The sequence below is a fragment of the Budorcas taxicolor genome, chromosome 10 (assembly GCF_023091745.1).
Source record: "Budorcas taxicolor isolate Tak-1 chromosome 10, Takin1.1, whole genome shotgun sequence".
Classification (NCBI taxonomy): domain Eukaryota; kingdom Metazoa; phylum Chordata; class Mammalia; order Artiodactyla; family Bovidae; genus Budorcas; species Budorcas taxicolor.
The window spans coordinates 98592105-98608576 of NC_068919.1; the positions used below are offsets into that span (position 1 = coordinate 98592105).

At 40.4% G+C, this 16472-nt stretch overlaps 1 protein-coding gene across 1 annotated transcript in view; it reads left to right on the top strand.

Moving 5' to 3' along the window:
- Positions 1-16472, top strand: part of TTC8 (tetratricopeptide repeat domain 8) — a 64446-nt gene that overhangs the window by 20930 nt on the left and 27044 nt on the right. The window contains exons 4-9 of the mRNA XM_052647393.1: positions 368-488; positions 1789-1852; positions 1979-2138; positions 2357-2446; positions 4954-4998; positions 10323-10408. Of these exons, the coding sequence (XP_052503353.1) occupies positions 368-488; positions 1789-1852; positions 1979-2138; positions 2357-2446; positions 4954-4998; positions 10323-10408 (566 nt within the window). The remainder of the gene's footprint in view (positions 1-367; positions 489-1788; positions 1853-1978; positions 2139-2356; positions 2447-4953; positions 4999-10322; positions 10409-16472) is intronic.

The following is a 16472-nucleotide window of genomic DNA, read 5'->3' on the forward strand; positions in this document are numbered from 1 at the left end:
TGAAGGACCTGGCTCTGGAGGAGGAAGACAACACTGTGGTTGTAGCTTTATTCATTTGTTCTGAAGGTACTATTCTAGTAAAACTTTCTATAAAGCTCTTCTTTCACTTATAAAAAGGCGTGTTAGAAGAGCGCTAGGCAGTCACCACACTGTTGTGTCCTAGGTGGTTGATACATATAGGTTGTTTCTTGGTTAATAATGACTCTGTCTTCTTGTATTAGTTTCTAGACATAGCCCTTTAAATCAGTATTATGCACTGTGGTAAATATGCTTGATAAAAATTAGATAATGATAAAGGATGGTTAGCTTTTCAGGCTTTGCAACTCCAGTGTGAGTTGATATGCTTTATCTTATCCACGCTTATTAGGCAGCCTGGATTTTGAAGGCACGAGCACTGACTGAAATGGTGTACGTGGATGAAATTGACGTTGATCAGGAAGGAATCGCAGAAATGACACTGGATGAGAATGCTATTGCTCAGGTTCCCCGTAAGTATTGATTTTTCAGTTAAGTAAATGAAATGCCATTAGGCGGCGGAAAATGCTCTCTCTCTATTTTTTGGGGGGGTAATAAAAATAAGACATTATATACATGAAACATGTATATATGAAAAAATACTACCTCAAGTAAATGGCCTCTATTCTGCCTAAATAGTACAGAAGCACAATTCAGTTATATTATCTCAAAGTATGAGATTGATGTATAACTGTTTTTCAATAGAAATTATACATCTTAAACATGTTTTATAAAAATGCATTCAGTCTGATCTAATATAACAGAAGATTGTTTATCCGAGTCTATAAACACAGGAAAGCATCCGAACAACAGAAGTGTTCTAAGAGGACTTTTAAAAGTTGACCATTTGAAAGCATCACTGTAGTAGCTGAAGATGCTTTGCTGTGATGCATGATGTGAGGTGGTGGAGTGAGTGAGTGGCTTGGCAGAGGACGCCCACCACGACTGTCACAGTGGCCTAGTCCAAGCCTGCAGGTGTGCTGCTGTGAATGGCATTGGGTGATCACCATGACATATGGTGGTCTTGCTGGTAACTTCTTAGTTGTGACAGTGGTCAGTCATTTATACATGTTTGGAAGGTAATAGCTGTTTTAAAGTGTCTCTTTTCCCTATCATTTGGTCTTTTGGAGTTAAAATATCTAAATTCTAGATATTGGGGATAAATGATCTTTTCCTGGGAGAAGAAGTTTGTATGAAAAATAAACTATGAGTATGCTGCTGCTGAGTCGCTTCAGTCGTGTCCGGCTCCATGCGGCCCTGTGGACTTCAGCCCACTAGGCTTCTCTGTCCATGGGCTTCTCCAGGCAAGAATATTGGAGTAGGTTGCTATTTCCTTCTCCGGGGGATCTTCCCAACCCAGGGATGGAAGCTGGGTCTGTTATGGCTTACCTTCTTTGGCAGGTGGGATCTTTACCACGAGCGCCACCTGGGAGTATAGAACTCTGATTTTGATGCGTCAGAGCTTTGGAGCCTGTCTTGTCTTGAGTGTGAATGCTGGCTCTGCTAACAGGTTGACCTGTTTACCTAAGTCTCTAAGCCTTTGCTAAATGGGTTAGTACTATCTACCGTACAGAATTAGTGTGAAGATTAAATGTGATAACAAAAGTAACTTAGGTACTCAATAAATATTAATCAAACACATTTTACTAGGTTCAGTTCTTGTTATTAAGGTCTTTTCCATCAGGCCAGCGCACTTGTGAAAATTGCGTTAGTGGACAGTTTTTACAGATTAATAAATAATATATGAATTGAACTTGCCATCTGATCTCCTAGGCCCTGGAACATCTCTGAAACTCCCTGGGACAAATCAGACAGGAGGGCCCAGCCCCGCTGTCAGGTATGTTAGTACACTCCTGTTTCATTCCCCACCCCCTCCACCGCTGCTGCTAAATACCGACCAGACTGTATGAGAGCCTTCCTTTCTTGATCTTCGTTGGACACGAACGGTTTACAATCTTCGCAGGCCGGTCACTCAAGCTGGAAGACCCATTACGGGTTTCCTGAGGCCCAGCACGCAAAGCGGAAGGCCAGGCACTATGGAGCAGGCCATCAGAACGCCGAGGACCGCCTACACCGCCCGCCCCATCTCCAGCTCGTCCGGGAGATTTGTCAGGCTGGGAACGGTAAGTTCCAGCAGCTGCACCGTAGCCTGGGATGACCAAAGTAATTTATGTAATATTACATCATTTCCCACTCTTTTTATAGTAGGGAATTATATGGAGGATTTTTGAAGGTGATTCTTTTTTACCCGTGTGGGCTTTATGATTTTATGCAGGTTAAATTAAATTCTTGTTTCAGGAGAAAGTTTCAGTTTTTCTTGTTCTGTCGTTTCTCCCCACAGGCCTCCATGCTTACAAGTCCTGATGGACCTTTTATAAATTTATCTAGACTGAATTTAGCAAAATATGCCCAGAAACCTAAATTGGCAAAGGTATGTACTTAAAGTTATTTTATGTTATGAAGTGATGTTCAAAGTGAAAGTGAAAGTTGCTTCGCTCAGTCGTGTCCGACTCTTGGCAACCCCATGGACTATACAGTCCGTAATTCTCCAGGCCAGAATACTGGAGTGGGTAACCTTTCCCTTCTCCAAGGGATCTTCCTAACCCAGAGATTGAACCCAGGTCTCCTGCATTGCGGGTGGATTCTTTATCAGTTGAGCCACAAGGACACCCCAAGAATACCGGAGTGGGTATAGCCTATCCCTTCTCCAGCGGATCTTCCTGGCCCAGGAATCGAACCAGGGTCTCCTGCACTGCAGGTGGATTCTTTACCAACTGAGCTATGAGGGACTTATCATAATAGCATTGCAGGAAATGGATAAAAATTTGTGAAGTAAAAAAGACTCTGACTTGATTGAAATGGAAATGTTTAATTACTCTAATATCTAAACTTTCTTTTAGTATTAAGGAAAGTCAGAAATAAAGCATATATACTATCATAATAGGAAGTTCGTTTTCTCTTAATAAAGAATAGCAACTCATAACAAAGGAAGCAGATACACAGCACCATCTTTGGGTAATGACGTTTAGGGTGTCATCTGTATGTGTGTGTATTTTTCTTTTTTAGCTTGGACTATTCTCAGAAAAATAATTTTCTGTCCTGTAGGATTTTAGAACTGTCAAAAAGAAGATAGAAAAATGTTCTCTTTCTAATTAGTAATTAATCCAGCAACTAAATAAAGATTACTTAAGCCAGACAATGGCAAGCCAACTGACTATTAAATTCTTTTCTAAATTAAAGAGAAAGAATGATAGAAAGAGAGAGAGAAGAGGGAGGGGGAGGAAAAGAAAGAAGGATGTTCCTGACCTTTCCAGTAGAAAAGAATTTGAAGGTGAGCATAGAATAATTCAGAGCCAGGAGCAGTTAGCTTCCAGAAACTGATATAAGCCTAGCTCAGGTTTTTAGCTGTAATTCCATGAATTCTGTGCATGAGTGCTGAGCTTGTTCCTATTATCAGTTCTACTGGTGTTTAACATTTACTAAATGTTAAACATTCACTAAATGTTAAACATTCTAGGGACTTTCCTTGTGGCTCAGCTGGTAAAGAATCCGCCTGAAAAGCGGGAGACCTGGGTTCGATCCCTGGGTTGGGAAGATCCCCTGGAGAAGGGAAAGGCTACCCACTCCAGTGTTCTGCCCTGGAGAATTCCATAGACTGAATAGTCCATGGGGTTGCAAAGAGTTTGACACGACTGAGCGACTTTCACACACAAACATTCTAGGGAAGGCAAAAAAGAACTCTAGTCATACAGACTTGAAACTTAAGTCAGAAAAAGGAATGCTAGCTGGTAAACAGGAAATCAGACGGTGACAATGCCGATGACGTTTTCCTTCGTTCCTTATTTGATAGTGGCCTAGTCAGCTTGATTTAGCAGAGTCATAAAGTTTTGCTTATTTCTTTTACCTTTATGAGGAATATCTGATTGCTTATCTTTTCAGGCCATTTATTAGAGGTGGCTCATTGGCTACTTGATACCATTGCTGTTCTCTAACGAGGGATTGTAATCAACGGAGGCATTTCCCTCAATTAAATTTGGATGCTTCCAGGACAGACCTGGTTTATGTTTTTCAAACTGAACTAGATTTTGCACTTATTTAATGTGCTGCAGAAATAATGCCAAGTTTCTCTGTCTTTGGTCTCCAACTTGCCTCGAGTTAACTTCTCAGGACATGAGCTGTACTCATAACTTTTAAAAAAAATAACTGAACAAATGGAGAATTAGGAATAGATTTTTTAAAAGAGGGCTTTATGTTGATTGATTTATTCTTTTTTTGGTTGCTTCCAAGTGATCTCTGTTAATAACCTTGATATCTTCCGGGGGTAGAAGTGTACACTTTGCAAGTGTAAAATAATGGTGTTTATGGATAAATGTAGTACCACCAAGAGGCAGTCCGGTAGATGCTTATTTATCCAGATGAGTTGGGGGCAGTATTAGAATAATGGTTCTCAGCCTTGCTGCACACAGACATCTGCATATTAGGAAAAACATCTTACCTTGCAGTCAAACTCTACTTTGTTTCAGAAAGAGCTTCCAGATTTTCCCATGTCTGAAGTGTCATTATTAATATCATAATCACTGTATAATACATGCAATTTTATGGCAGTCCTAAGGTTGGTCTTTTCATTTGTTTCTTTCTGATAAAATAGCATGTGTAATATGGAAAAAAAAACCATTGAGCTTTCTAGTTCGTATTCTTGAATTTCGCAGTTCATATTTTTAAAAACAGGCATCAGTTATAAGTAGCCTTGTTTTAAAATGAGTGATTGTAACAAATGTATGGATATACCCTTTACTCATAAATTCCAGGCACTTTAGAGGACTTCGTTATTTTGGTTCAATCCAGCTGCTGTCAAAATAGCCTTTGGGTTTTGCTGTAACAATAGAGCACCTTCATTAAAATAAAATGTAATATATTTTTTGTATTTTTGCTTCACAGGCTCTGTTTGAGTATATCTTTCATCATGAAAATGATGTTAAGACTGTAAGTTTTGAATTTGCACTATTTTTTAATGTAATTTTTCTGATTTGGGGGATTTTGATTTGGAAATGTCCTATTTATTACCTTATAAACAGCTGGAATTATTAAAAATTGGAGAATTACTCATACTTTCAAATCCACTGTTTGTTTCAGTAGGAAAGTTTGTATAACTGTAGAAGTAGTAAGACTTGTGCCTGATCCGTGGAGTAATCGATCTCCATTAAAGGGCAAGGTATGGGTAATTGAGAACGCTGCATAATATGTGTTCGTTAAAGTTTATTTTTTATACTAATAGCATATGGTGGATCCATTTTCTTCTTTGGTTTGTATAGTGATTATAAGTTTACTGACACCTGTATTGGACTTCCCTGGTGGCGTAGTGGTAAAGAATCTGCTTATTAATGCAGTATTTCTGGTTTTTTTTGGTAAAGTTCCCATCTCTCCCCTTCAACATTTTGTGATAGAAAATTTCAAACGTGCAGATAGAATGTATAATGAGAGTATAATGAACCTGCTTCAATCATCACCCAAATTCAACAGTAATCAATAATCAATCATCTTGGTAGCTTTTTAGCAGAGAATTTTAAGGTTACGTGCATATGACTTCTCCGTTTGTGGTAATTTTTACATGCTAATATGCAAGCGAGTAGTAACTTCACAGATTTTGTCAGATCAAATGTAGTTAATTCTACAGTGTCTGATGATAGTATTTTCTGTCATTCTTTTATTCACAGAAAAAGCTTTATACCTATGTATTAAGTATGCAGGGAGACAAAAGCATTTTTCTCAGTTGTGTTTTCTATGTGTCAACCATTATGCCATATAAAAATACATTTTTTTCTGCCTCTGTAAGCCGTGTAATCTAGCTGAGGAAATAAAATTGACACAATGAAACAGTTAGAAAGGTAACTGCCAGGTTGTGATACTATTACCAGATATCAAGGGGAAAAATCAGGGGATGATATTAGTAAAAATCCAGTAAGAATTTTTTTGGAAAGGGAGGGAGAAAATGTAAAAGAAGGGTAAAAACATGAAGAGGATATGGAATGAGAAATAAATAAGCCATATCCTAAACAGTGGGAGCATTTTGAGGCATTGTCAGAAAGAAGTGACAAAATGTGATACTGGATTTGGTGTGGCAGACAAAGGAGAGAGCCAGGTCAGACCTGCCTCCTGAAGATGCTGTAAGAGCGACTGTTTTACTAACAGACAAACATGGGATTGTTAGGGAAGGAGGTTAGATTGTAAAGAAGCTGAATAACTCACTGGAAGGCATTTTCAGTTTGAAATTGTGAAAGCCGATCCAAGTGGAGATGCCACTGCATGTATCAGAAGCTGTTCCCCTAAAATGTAGAGCCCGGGCCAGATATACTGAGTATGGTAGTTATCTGTAAGGAAGTGATGGTGGATGTGGTCACATAGAGAAAAGAGAAACTAAGGCTGGAATGACTGAGAAACCAGGCTGCTGCTGCTGCTGCTAAGTCGCTTCAGTCACGTCCGATTCTGTGCGACCCCATAGACAGCCCACCAGGCTCCCCTGTCCCTGCGATTCTCCAGGAAAGAACACTGGAGTGGGTTACCATTTCCTTCTCCAATGCATGAGAGTGAAAAGTGAAAGTGAAGTCGCTTAGTCGTATCTGATTCCTAGCAACCCCATGGACAGCAGCCTACCAGGCTCCTCTGTCCATGGGATTTGCCAGGCAAGAGTACTGGAGTGGGTTGCCATTGCCTTCACGTTGCTGTAAATAAAAGTAAGTACAGTACATCTCATTTTCACTTAATATAAGGCTGGTCAGAGCATTAAAAGGTGATATATGAAATCACATAGTTATATTGTCATTAAAAAGAAACATTCAAATACCATCCCCTTTTATAAATGAGTAAATGTTTGTAATTACTAGATCATAGATTTCTTGACTTGTTGAAGATTGATTGATTGATTGCAGAGATGTTTATTCTTTCTTCCTACACATTCTGAGCTACCACAGTGTGCCAGGCACTGTTCCAGGCCCTGAGACTACAGGGTGAAGCAAAATCTCTCCTCTTTCGGAAATTACGTTCTGGTTGGGCAAGGAATGGAAACGGGTAGCAAATTTTAAAAATATATAAAATGTCATGGGATAAATAGTATAAAAATAAAGCAGGGAAACCAGGGAAGGGAATAGATAATGACATGGAGGATGATATTATTTTAGATGAGGTAGAAGGCAGCTGCTTCCCTGGTGGCTCAGAGGGTAAAGCATCTGCCTGCAATGTGGGAGACCCAGGTTCGATCCCTGGGTTGGGAAGACCCTCCTGGAGAAGGAAATGGCAACCCACTCCAGTATTATTGCCTGGAAAATCCCATGGATGGAGGAGCCTGCTGCGCTACAGTCCATGGGGTCACAGAGTCGGACATAGCTGAGCGACTTCACTTTCACTTAGAAGGCGGTTGATAAAGTTCACTTCGAAAAGACATTTAAACAGAGGCCTGAAGGAAGGAAGACAAACCAGATGGTTCGGTGGAAGAAGAGCACGTTAAGTCAGAAAGACTGACTGCAGAGGCCCTGGGTATCAGCATTCTTGGATCGTTTAAGGAACATTGAGGAGGCCAGTGTGGCTGGAGTGAAGTGTGAGGGGGGGATTGTAGGCGATGGGTTCAGAAAACTGATAGATCATACGCTGGTTATGGGTCATGATGATGATATCCTTATTAATAGCTTCATCTTGAAGAGGCTCTACATCTTGGCATTTACATAATAGTGAGAAAAGGAGCTACATTGAAAAAACCAATATGTTTTATGGAAAAATATATTTCTGCTTTTGGGTTCTTAATAAGTCTCTCCCTTTCTCTCCCTTTTTGGGGCAATGTTGGCAATATTGACAGAACTGAAGTGGCGTGTGGATTGGTGATTCTGGGATCTTTATTTCCATAAGCTGTTTAATTTCATCATGCTGACGTCGTCACAGCTCTCACAGTAGTGAATGAAAGACTGTTTAAACTTTGGTCGTTGGGGGCACTGTTTCCAACTGTTACTTAGCAGAGTCTCTGGGACACCGAGTTGGACGTATTCACAGGTGTTTTGCTGTCTGGATCTACCACGCTCCCTGTTCATAGGGACTTTTATAAACGTATTTATAACCTTGTAGGTCTTTATTAAAAGCTAGATATTAGATTGATTAGTTTATTCAAAGATCCTAAAATATAAGTATCTAGTCATTTATTTTAAAAAGCTGGCAAAGACTTCAAGGAAATACAGCTCTTCTGTCACCTCTTTAAAATTTAAAAATGTTAATAGCTTTTGATTGTGCATCTTATTACGATGACAGTTTTGTTTGATTCCTAAGCTATTTTCAGCATAAATCAGAAGTAAAGAATGAAATTAATTCCTGAAGGTCTCAACAGCATGGCACCCTTCGAGAACAGCAAAGATGTGTAAGAAGTCGGCACCTGTTCTCAGGGGATGCAGGGTCCATTTGAAATCATAATGGTGGTTTTGTCTAGTGCAGCCTCAGTCATCGAATGAAGAGCGATCATTAACATGTAATTTTTGCCATTTTTATTCTATATCTGTAACTCATATTAATTTCCTTGATTGGCTTAGACAAATATGTGGGCATGTGAGTCCTATATGGGAACCATATCTGAAAGCAAAATCAACAGCCTGTAGTCAGCACTAAATCTAATCTTGGAAAATTAGAATATATAAAAAAATTCAGAATGACATATTTTTATGAAAAATAGAATGTTATATTAAGTCTGAAAGTGAATCTGATCTGTTTGCTTTAACAGGTCTAAAAGATTAAGTTAAAAGGAATATGATTCAGATATTTACAATGTACTCCTGAACTGAGCTGATTGAAACATGGTTTTCTGGTATTTCTAGAGATAATGATAATTGAAATGATGCCTTTTTTCCCCTCATTTTTCACTTCCACTTTTATCTCTGGATTCTTTTTAATTTCCATAGCTTTCAAGTAGAAATGTTGATTTTTCAAGTCCATTAGAACCTCAGCATGTGACACCATTCCTTTATAAATAGTTTGCATATTTAGAAGTCTCCCCTGGAGTGAGGGAAGATGGGGAACACAAGGAAAGTTATTAATTTTGCAGCAGGAGCTTCAAGGAACTCTTTTGGCGTTCATTTCAGATAAGAGTTAATATGAAGAAATGAACAATAATATGGGATACATTCTGAGATTATGGGCGTCCCTGGTGGCTCAGATGGTAAAGAATCTGCCTGCAATGCGGGAAACCTGGGTTCGATTCCTGGGTTGGGAAGACCCCCTGGAGAAGGGAACAGCTATACTCCAGTATTCTGGCCTGGAGAATTCCATGGACAGAGGAGCCTGGCGGGCTACAGTCCATGGGGTCACAAAGAGTCGGATATGACTGAGGGACTTTGATTTCCCTTCTGAGATTATAGAACTGAAAATATAAGAGTTACTGTAACTGAGCTATTGGATATTGTGATGATGTTAACACTGACTAAAGAATAAAAGGTTTTCAATCTTAATAGAAAGGATAGTAAAAAATCAGAATTCTTTTAAAACTAATAACCAAATCTTTACATAAGCTTCAGATTCCTGTGAACTATACATTTGTATAAAGATTGATTTGCTTCCTCTCTGTACAAATGGTTTCTGCTTTTTGGGTATGGAATCCTAATTCTTAATTAGGTATTTTTGTCTGATCTTGAATAATCACTAGAAGGGACAAACTAGCAGACGTTAGAGAGAAAGGGGTAAGCACACATAAAATACGGAAGCAGTTAGCTCTTTCTCAGTCCATTGCAGGCAAAGCCTGACCTTTAGGATTCCCGGAACATAAGGTGATGTCAGAATAATGGAACAATGGTTGTTAAAAGATGGTAGTCACCAATCCAGCTCTTCTTCATGACCCTGTTTTTAAACCTTTTTCTATCTCCATACTTGATCTTTCCCTGTTTCTGGACCTCTGTCTTTAAAGTGGGGCCTGCACTTGGGCCGACTTTACACAGTAAAGGCTTGACTGCCACTAAGTTTGGAAGCATTTTGGTGGGGTAAAAACTTACAATTTTTTAATACCAGTTTTGTACTTTGTATATTAAAGCTGTATTCAGATAGACTGTACATCTGCTTCCCTTTGATCAGTGTTTCCTTCTCATCTGCTGTCAGCCCTCTGGTCTGGAACTGATTATTTAGGGAAAATTGGTGGGGCCATCTGGAGACATGAGCAACTCGAGTTTCTGTCTGATTTCTAATGCATGTTTTGATTGATGCTAATTATATGGTTTATTTCATTATTTATTGTTTCTGCTTATTGTCAGAAGAGAAAATCCTAATTGAAAATGAATTGTTTTTCAAAGGCTTTGGATTTGGCTGCCCTTTCCACGGAACATTCTCAGTACAAGGACTGGTGGTGGAAAGTGCAGATTGGAAAATGTTACTACAGGTAAAATTCAGATTCTTTTCAAAGGCTGAGAAATGGCAACATATTTTAGGGCCTCCAATCCAGTAACTTTTCCTCATGAAGAAGTGAGCAAGGTGTTGCTGGCTTACTTGAGAGAGCATTTGCTTAGCAATCGCGTGATGGCTTCCCGCGAGTGGTAAAGAATCCACCTGCCAGTGCAGGAGACTCGAGAGACATGTGTTCGATACCTGGGTTGGGAAGATCCCCTGGAGTAGGAAATGGCAACTCATTCCAGTATTCTTGCCTGGAAAATTCCATAGACTGAGGAGCCTGGAGGGCTACAGTCCATGGGGCCACAGAAAGTTGGACACGACTGAGTGACTGGCTACACACATATGTGAAGGCACTAAGACACCGTTAGAATAGTGAAATTTTAGATCTGGGAAGGGGAAGCTTTGAGACCATCACACCCTTTTCAGATGAGGAAGCCGAGGCCGGAGAAACTGATTTGTATCAGGAACCAGTTAGTAACAGACCTGGGATTAGGATCGACCTGGTTCTCTGCTCCTCTTAACTCACGTCTTCATTTCTTCTTCGGCCTCACGTCTGTAAAGTGCTTTACAGTGAAGAGAGAACTGGTCCATACATCACCTTATCTCAGTTAAGTCTTACGGCATTTTGGAGGTAGTTGCTATTGGTAGCCCTTTGTGCAGATGAGAAAACGTGAGCCTCAGAAGGACAGAGTGACCTTCCCAACTCCACGTAGCCTGTGAGCAGCAGAACTGGACCTGGAGCTCAGCTTTCTGATGCCAGTTCCTTCACCGTCTGCACAATCTCATAGTGTTTCCCTAGGATCTGACATTCTTACACCAGTTCGCTTAACCTTCAAATACATTTTTAAGCCGGTTGAGAGATCAAAAAAGTTACGATGAGTATTATGTACATTACACAACAGCTGGTAAGCAGGATCTGAAATGATTGCTTAACACTGAAATGCACTTGGAGCATTTGAAAAATAGAAACAAATGAATAGTTATATTTTATAAGGATAAATGTATTTTATTATTCAGAAACAAGGTAGACCAGTGACTGTGAACATCATTCAGTCGTTACCGACTTTTGTTACTGAGCCCTGAGGAAAAGGAAATATAAATAGAATTAAAAGGATGCTTATTTTTCTACTGTTGAACTTAAGACTGTTTTCCACTTAGATATTTCACATAGAACTCTGAAGTATTTTTTCCTACTGTTAGATTGAGGAAGTATTTTCTGCTAAAAGGTAGTTCTGGATCATTATAACGTTAAGCTCTTATGAATATAATTTCTGAGGACAAGCTTGGAATCTTGAGGTTCTAAGCAAAACTCTCAGAAATCTGTAATAATGAAAGAAAAGCAGAACTTGATTCCTTCTTTCCTTCACGTCAGATGGTATTTAAATGAATGTATTTTGTTATGTTAATTATTATTCTCCTCTGTTTCCTTGATTGCTTCTCATCTTTTATGTATTGAGCATTCATTCGTTTGTTCATTCACTCACAGTACCATGTTTAATGAGAAGCTCCTTTAAACGGTTTACAGCTGAATGGAGGAGAGAGAACAGGAATCATTTGCAAATGTGGTTCCCGTTCTGATAGAAGCAAGTGCAGGGCACAGGGCGAGCCCAGAGGAAGAGCCCCTTCCTCTCGGCGACAGCCAGGGAAGGTGCTGGCGGGAGCACCCACGCTCTCTCCGCTCCTGACGGCTGAGTGCTCCTGGCTCTTTCCTGACCAGCTGAGTGCTCCTGGCTCTTCCCGAGCAGTGGCTTTCACAGTTGCCCCCTTACTAGCCACGCCCACTCCAGTGCCCTGCTCCTGGCTTTTCCGGTCATTTGTTTGACTCGCTATGTTAGTTTCTTACCTAGGTTTTCTGCCTCCGTTTTCTTGTCCGGTCAGTCCTTGCTAGTACTGCTGTCAGAGTGACTGCTGCAGATACTCTGTGGCTGATCTCCATTGCCTCCAAAATGAAATCTGTGTTTCACCTGTGGCATCCGCGAGCCTGTCCAAGTCTATAGCTTTGCCCACGTTTCTCAGTTCTCCCATTCTGTCTCGTGTCTTGCTTTTTGGTTAAACCTAACGACTCAGCATTCCCCTAACATGCTGGGGACTTCCCTTCTTGTGTGCTTGTGCCGATAGTTTGCATCCGTCAGAGATGTCCCTTCACCCCACCCCACCCCACCCCACCTCAGTGTCGAAATCCTGCCCGTTCCTTCCTCGCGGCGGGAACTTAGTTTGTCCCTCCTTTGTGCTCTCAGAGTACTTTTTTTCCTCATTGGCCGTAATACAATCAGGTCTCTTTTAAAATATGCTTTGTTTCAATCTTAATTGGTGCCTTCAGTACACGGTTGCTATCTTCATTTTTGCAACTCCTTAACATCATTAAATGCACATGCAGTTGGTCCTTGACAATGTTTATTGAATTAAATTGGAGGAAAAAACCTGGCAGTTGGTGGAGATTATCTTTGGACTCTGACTCTTTGATATTGTCCTATGTTTATGAACTTGACTGATGTTTTCATTATTCCTAGACGTTCTTTATACATGGCGCCCATTCCATTTCCTTTGCACAAGAACCCATGTGGTGGATTCCTTTTTGATAGGATCAGAGGAAATGGTCTCTTAAGGGTAGAGTAATAAAACACATATGACTCATCCTTCTTTCCTTTCTTTGGTTTCCAGGTACTTCAGTAGCTCTGATGGCTTGTTGGTTTTTAAATTTCTTTATTCTTCATTGTTTTTTCTAAAATCTAGTTCTGTTTTCATATTTCTTTATATGTATTTTTATTGTAATCCCTATAAAATTATTTTTTGCAAGAGACAACTTATTAGTTAAAAATATACAAACTAAATAGGTGTTCGTGGAATTCAGTGATTCAACTTCAGCCGTGAGTTTAAGACTTAAATGTCCAGTTGAAACTCTGTATAAGCATGCTGTTCTTTCAGAACCTCAGTGTTCTCTGATAACACTTTATGAACATTCCTTGTAAAAGTTGCAGGGCTTTTGAAGCAGTAGGGGCTTCTACCACATCACACATCTGCTAACTTTAGGCCAGATTGTGGGGTCATTTTAACTTCTTTGTCCCACATTGTCCAGCATCTCTTTGGGTATAGTTATACCAGTGCTTGAGGTTTATGTTAGGAAAAAAGGACACAGCTATTCTTTCAAGTCTTTAAATGAAGATAGCATAATGGACTATATTGTATGCTGTTTTGTCTTTGTTTCATAAATAAAAGCATTATGATAAAGTGCCTAAGTAGCTCTCACATGTCTGGGATGAGTAGTTACGAGAAAGCCCCACAGATCTATTAAGGACAGGCTGAAGTGTGCTTTAGCAGTTGATTTCATGGCTAATCAAATGTTCCCTGGGCAGAAGTGGGTGTTGACATCAGGACAGTTGTATTTAAGCAAGGAACAAATCTCAGATTCATAGACGAGGACAATCAGTATCAGATACAAAAATGGGGAAAGAAAATGTTGTGGAATAATAAAATGGTATAGCTATATTACTCAAGTGGTAGTTAACTGTTTACCTTAAAATTGTTTAGAGTTTAAAAATGGGCTTATGCAGAGTCAAAACAGGTAACTTGAAACAAGTGAAAACTGGAATTAGAACACGTCAAAACTTACGGAGTGCAGCCAAAGCTCATCCTAAGAGAAAAGTTCTGAGCAATAAATGCCTGTTCAAGAAACAAGAAAATTCTCAAATAAGCAACCTAACTTCACACCTCAAGTAACTAGAAAAAGAAGAACAGATAAAGCTCAAAGTTAGTGGAAGGAAGGAAATAACAAAGATCAGAATAGAAATAAATGAAATAGGAACATGAGAAGGATCATGACTATGAGTAAGTGGGATTTATTCCAGGAATGTAAGGATAGTTCAGTATATGCAAATCAGCGTAATATATCACATTAACAAAGTGAAGTATAAAAATCATCTGATTATCTCAATAGATGCAGAGAGAGCATTTGGCAAAGTCCAGCATCCATTTATGATAAAAACTCCTAACAAAGTGGGTGTAGAAGGAATGTACCTCCACACAGTAAAGGCCGTGAATGACAAGCCTGCTGCTGAAGTCACACTCACTGGTGTTGAAAGCTTTTGCTCTGTAAGATGAAGGCTAAGATAAGGATGCCCACTGGCTCCGTTTTTACTCAGCATACTGTTGGAAGTCTTAGCCAGAGGAGTTAGGCAAGAAGAAGAAATAAAAGGCATCCACATCAGAAAAGAAGTAAAACTGTTTCTGTTTATAGTGGATGTGATGCTATATATAGAATATCCTGAAGACTCCACCAAAAAACTGTTGGAAATAGTAAGTGAATTCAGTAAACTTGCAGGATACAAAATCTGTTGCTTTCTATACATTAATAACGAGAGCAGTTCTCCTGGGTTTCCTTACCTTACTGCTCTCCACCCGGGTGCCCTTTCCCAATAAAATCTCTTGCTTTGTCAGCACATGTGTCTCCTTGGACAATTCATTTCTGAGTGTTAGACAAGAGCCCAGTTCGGGCCCTGGAAGGGGTCCGCCTTCCTGCAACAAATGGCGACTCTGGCGGGGACTCTTCTTCGCTGAGACTGACATCCTGACCACTCGGGGTACTCAGGGGCCAGCTTGCCTGCCAATGGACCAGACCCAGCAGCCGCAACTGGGACCCTTTTGTCCCTGGTCTTCTCCTGACGTGGACAACTGGCCAGAGTGCCCCGACTGGTAAGGAACAAGAGACTTTATTGACCTCTCTCCTTAACCCTTCCTATTCCCCGTTTTTCTAGTCCCCCAGTCCTGGATGCAGGAATCTGGTCTAAGGGCCCTTAGCCTGAGCTGAGGATTGGAGACTGATCACCTCCTCGAATTCTGGTTCTGGTCTGGTCTGATTTCTGGTAGGGCCGAGTTCCAGTCCTCCCTTCTCTGGAGGCCCAGGGAAAAGTCTCATAACGCCTGGGTATCTGTAGGTGGCAGGAGACGTCTGTAAGGCCACCCCTTTCGCCCCCCTCTCCCGCCCTCCTTCCCCTTTGAACCTGGCTTCCTTTCCTCCCTTGAAATCTTTGATGTTAGTACTTGGATCTGAAGTTCTGTGTCCCTATAGGAGGTTTTCTGACAGACTGTATTCTTGTATTTAACGGCTTCCCTGGTGGTGCACAGGTTAAAGCGTCTGCCTGCAATGTGAGACCTGGGTTCGATCCCTGGGTTGAGAAGATCCCCTGGAGAAGGAAATGGCAACCCACTCCAGTATTCTTGCCTGGAGAATCCCGTGGATGGAGGAGCTTGGTGGGCTATACAGTCCACGGGTCACAAAGAGTCGGACACGACTGAGCGACTTCACTGTCACTTACATTAATAACGAAAAAGTTAAGAAAACAGGCCCATTTACAATTCCATCAAAAAAAATAAAACACCTAGGAATAAATTTAACCAAAGAGATGAAAATAACCTGTACACCAAAAACTGTAAGATATTAATGAAAGAAACTGATGAAGGCACAAGTAAATTGGAAGATGTTTCACATTCTTGGATTAGAAGAATTATTATTATTAAAATGCCCCTGGTGCCTGAAGCATCTACAGATTCAGTGTGACCACTATCAAAGTTATAGGGGCATTTTTCACAGAAGTGGAGTAAGCAGTTCTAAACCTTGTGTGGAACCACAGCAGACCCCACAGAGCCAAAACAATCCTGAGAAAGAAAAACAAGCTAGAGGCATTACATTCCCTGATTTCAAACCAAATTACAGAGCTATAGGGACCAAAGCATCACTACGAACAAAGCTACTGGAGGTGATGGAATTCCAGCTGAGCTGTTTCAAATCCTGGAAGATGATGCTGTGAAAGTGCTGCACTCAATATGCCAGCAGATTTGGAAAACTCAGCAGTGGCCACAGGACTGGAAAAGGTCAGTTTTCATTCCAGTCCCAAAGAAAGGCAATGCCAAAGAATGCTCAAACTACCGCACAATTGCACTCATCTCACATGCTAGTAAAGTAATGCTCAAAATTCTCCAAGCCAGGCTTCAGCAATACGTGAACCATGAACTTCCTGATGTTCAAGCTGGTTCTAGAAAAGGCAGAGGAACCAGAG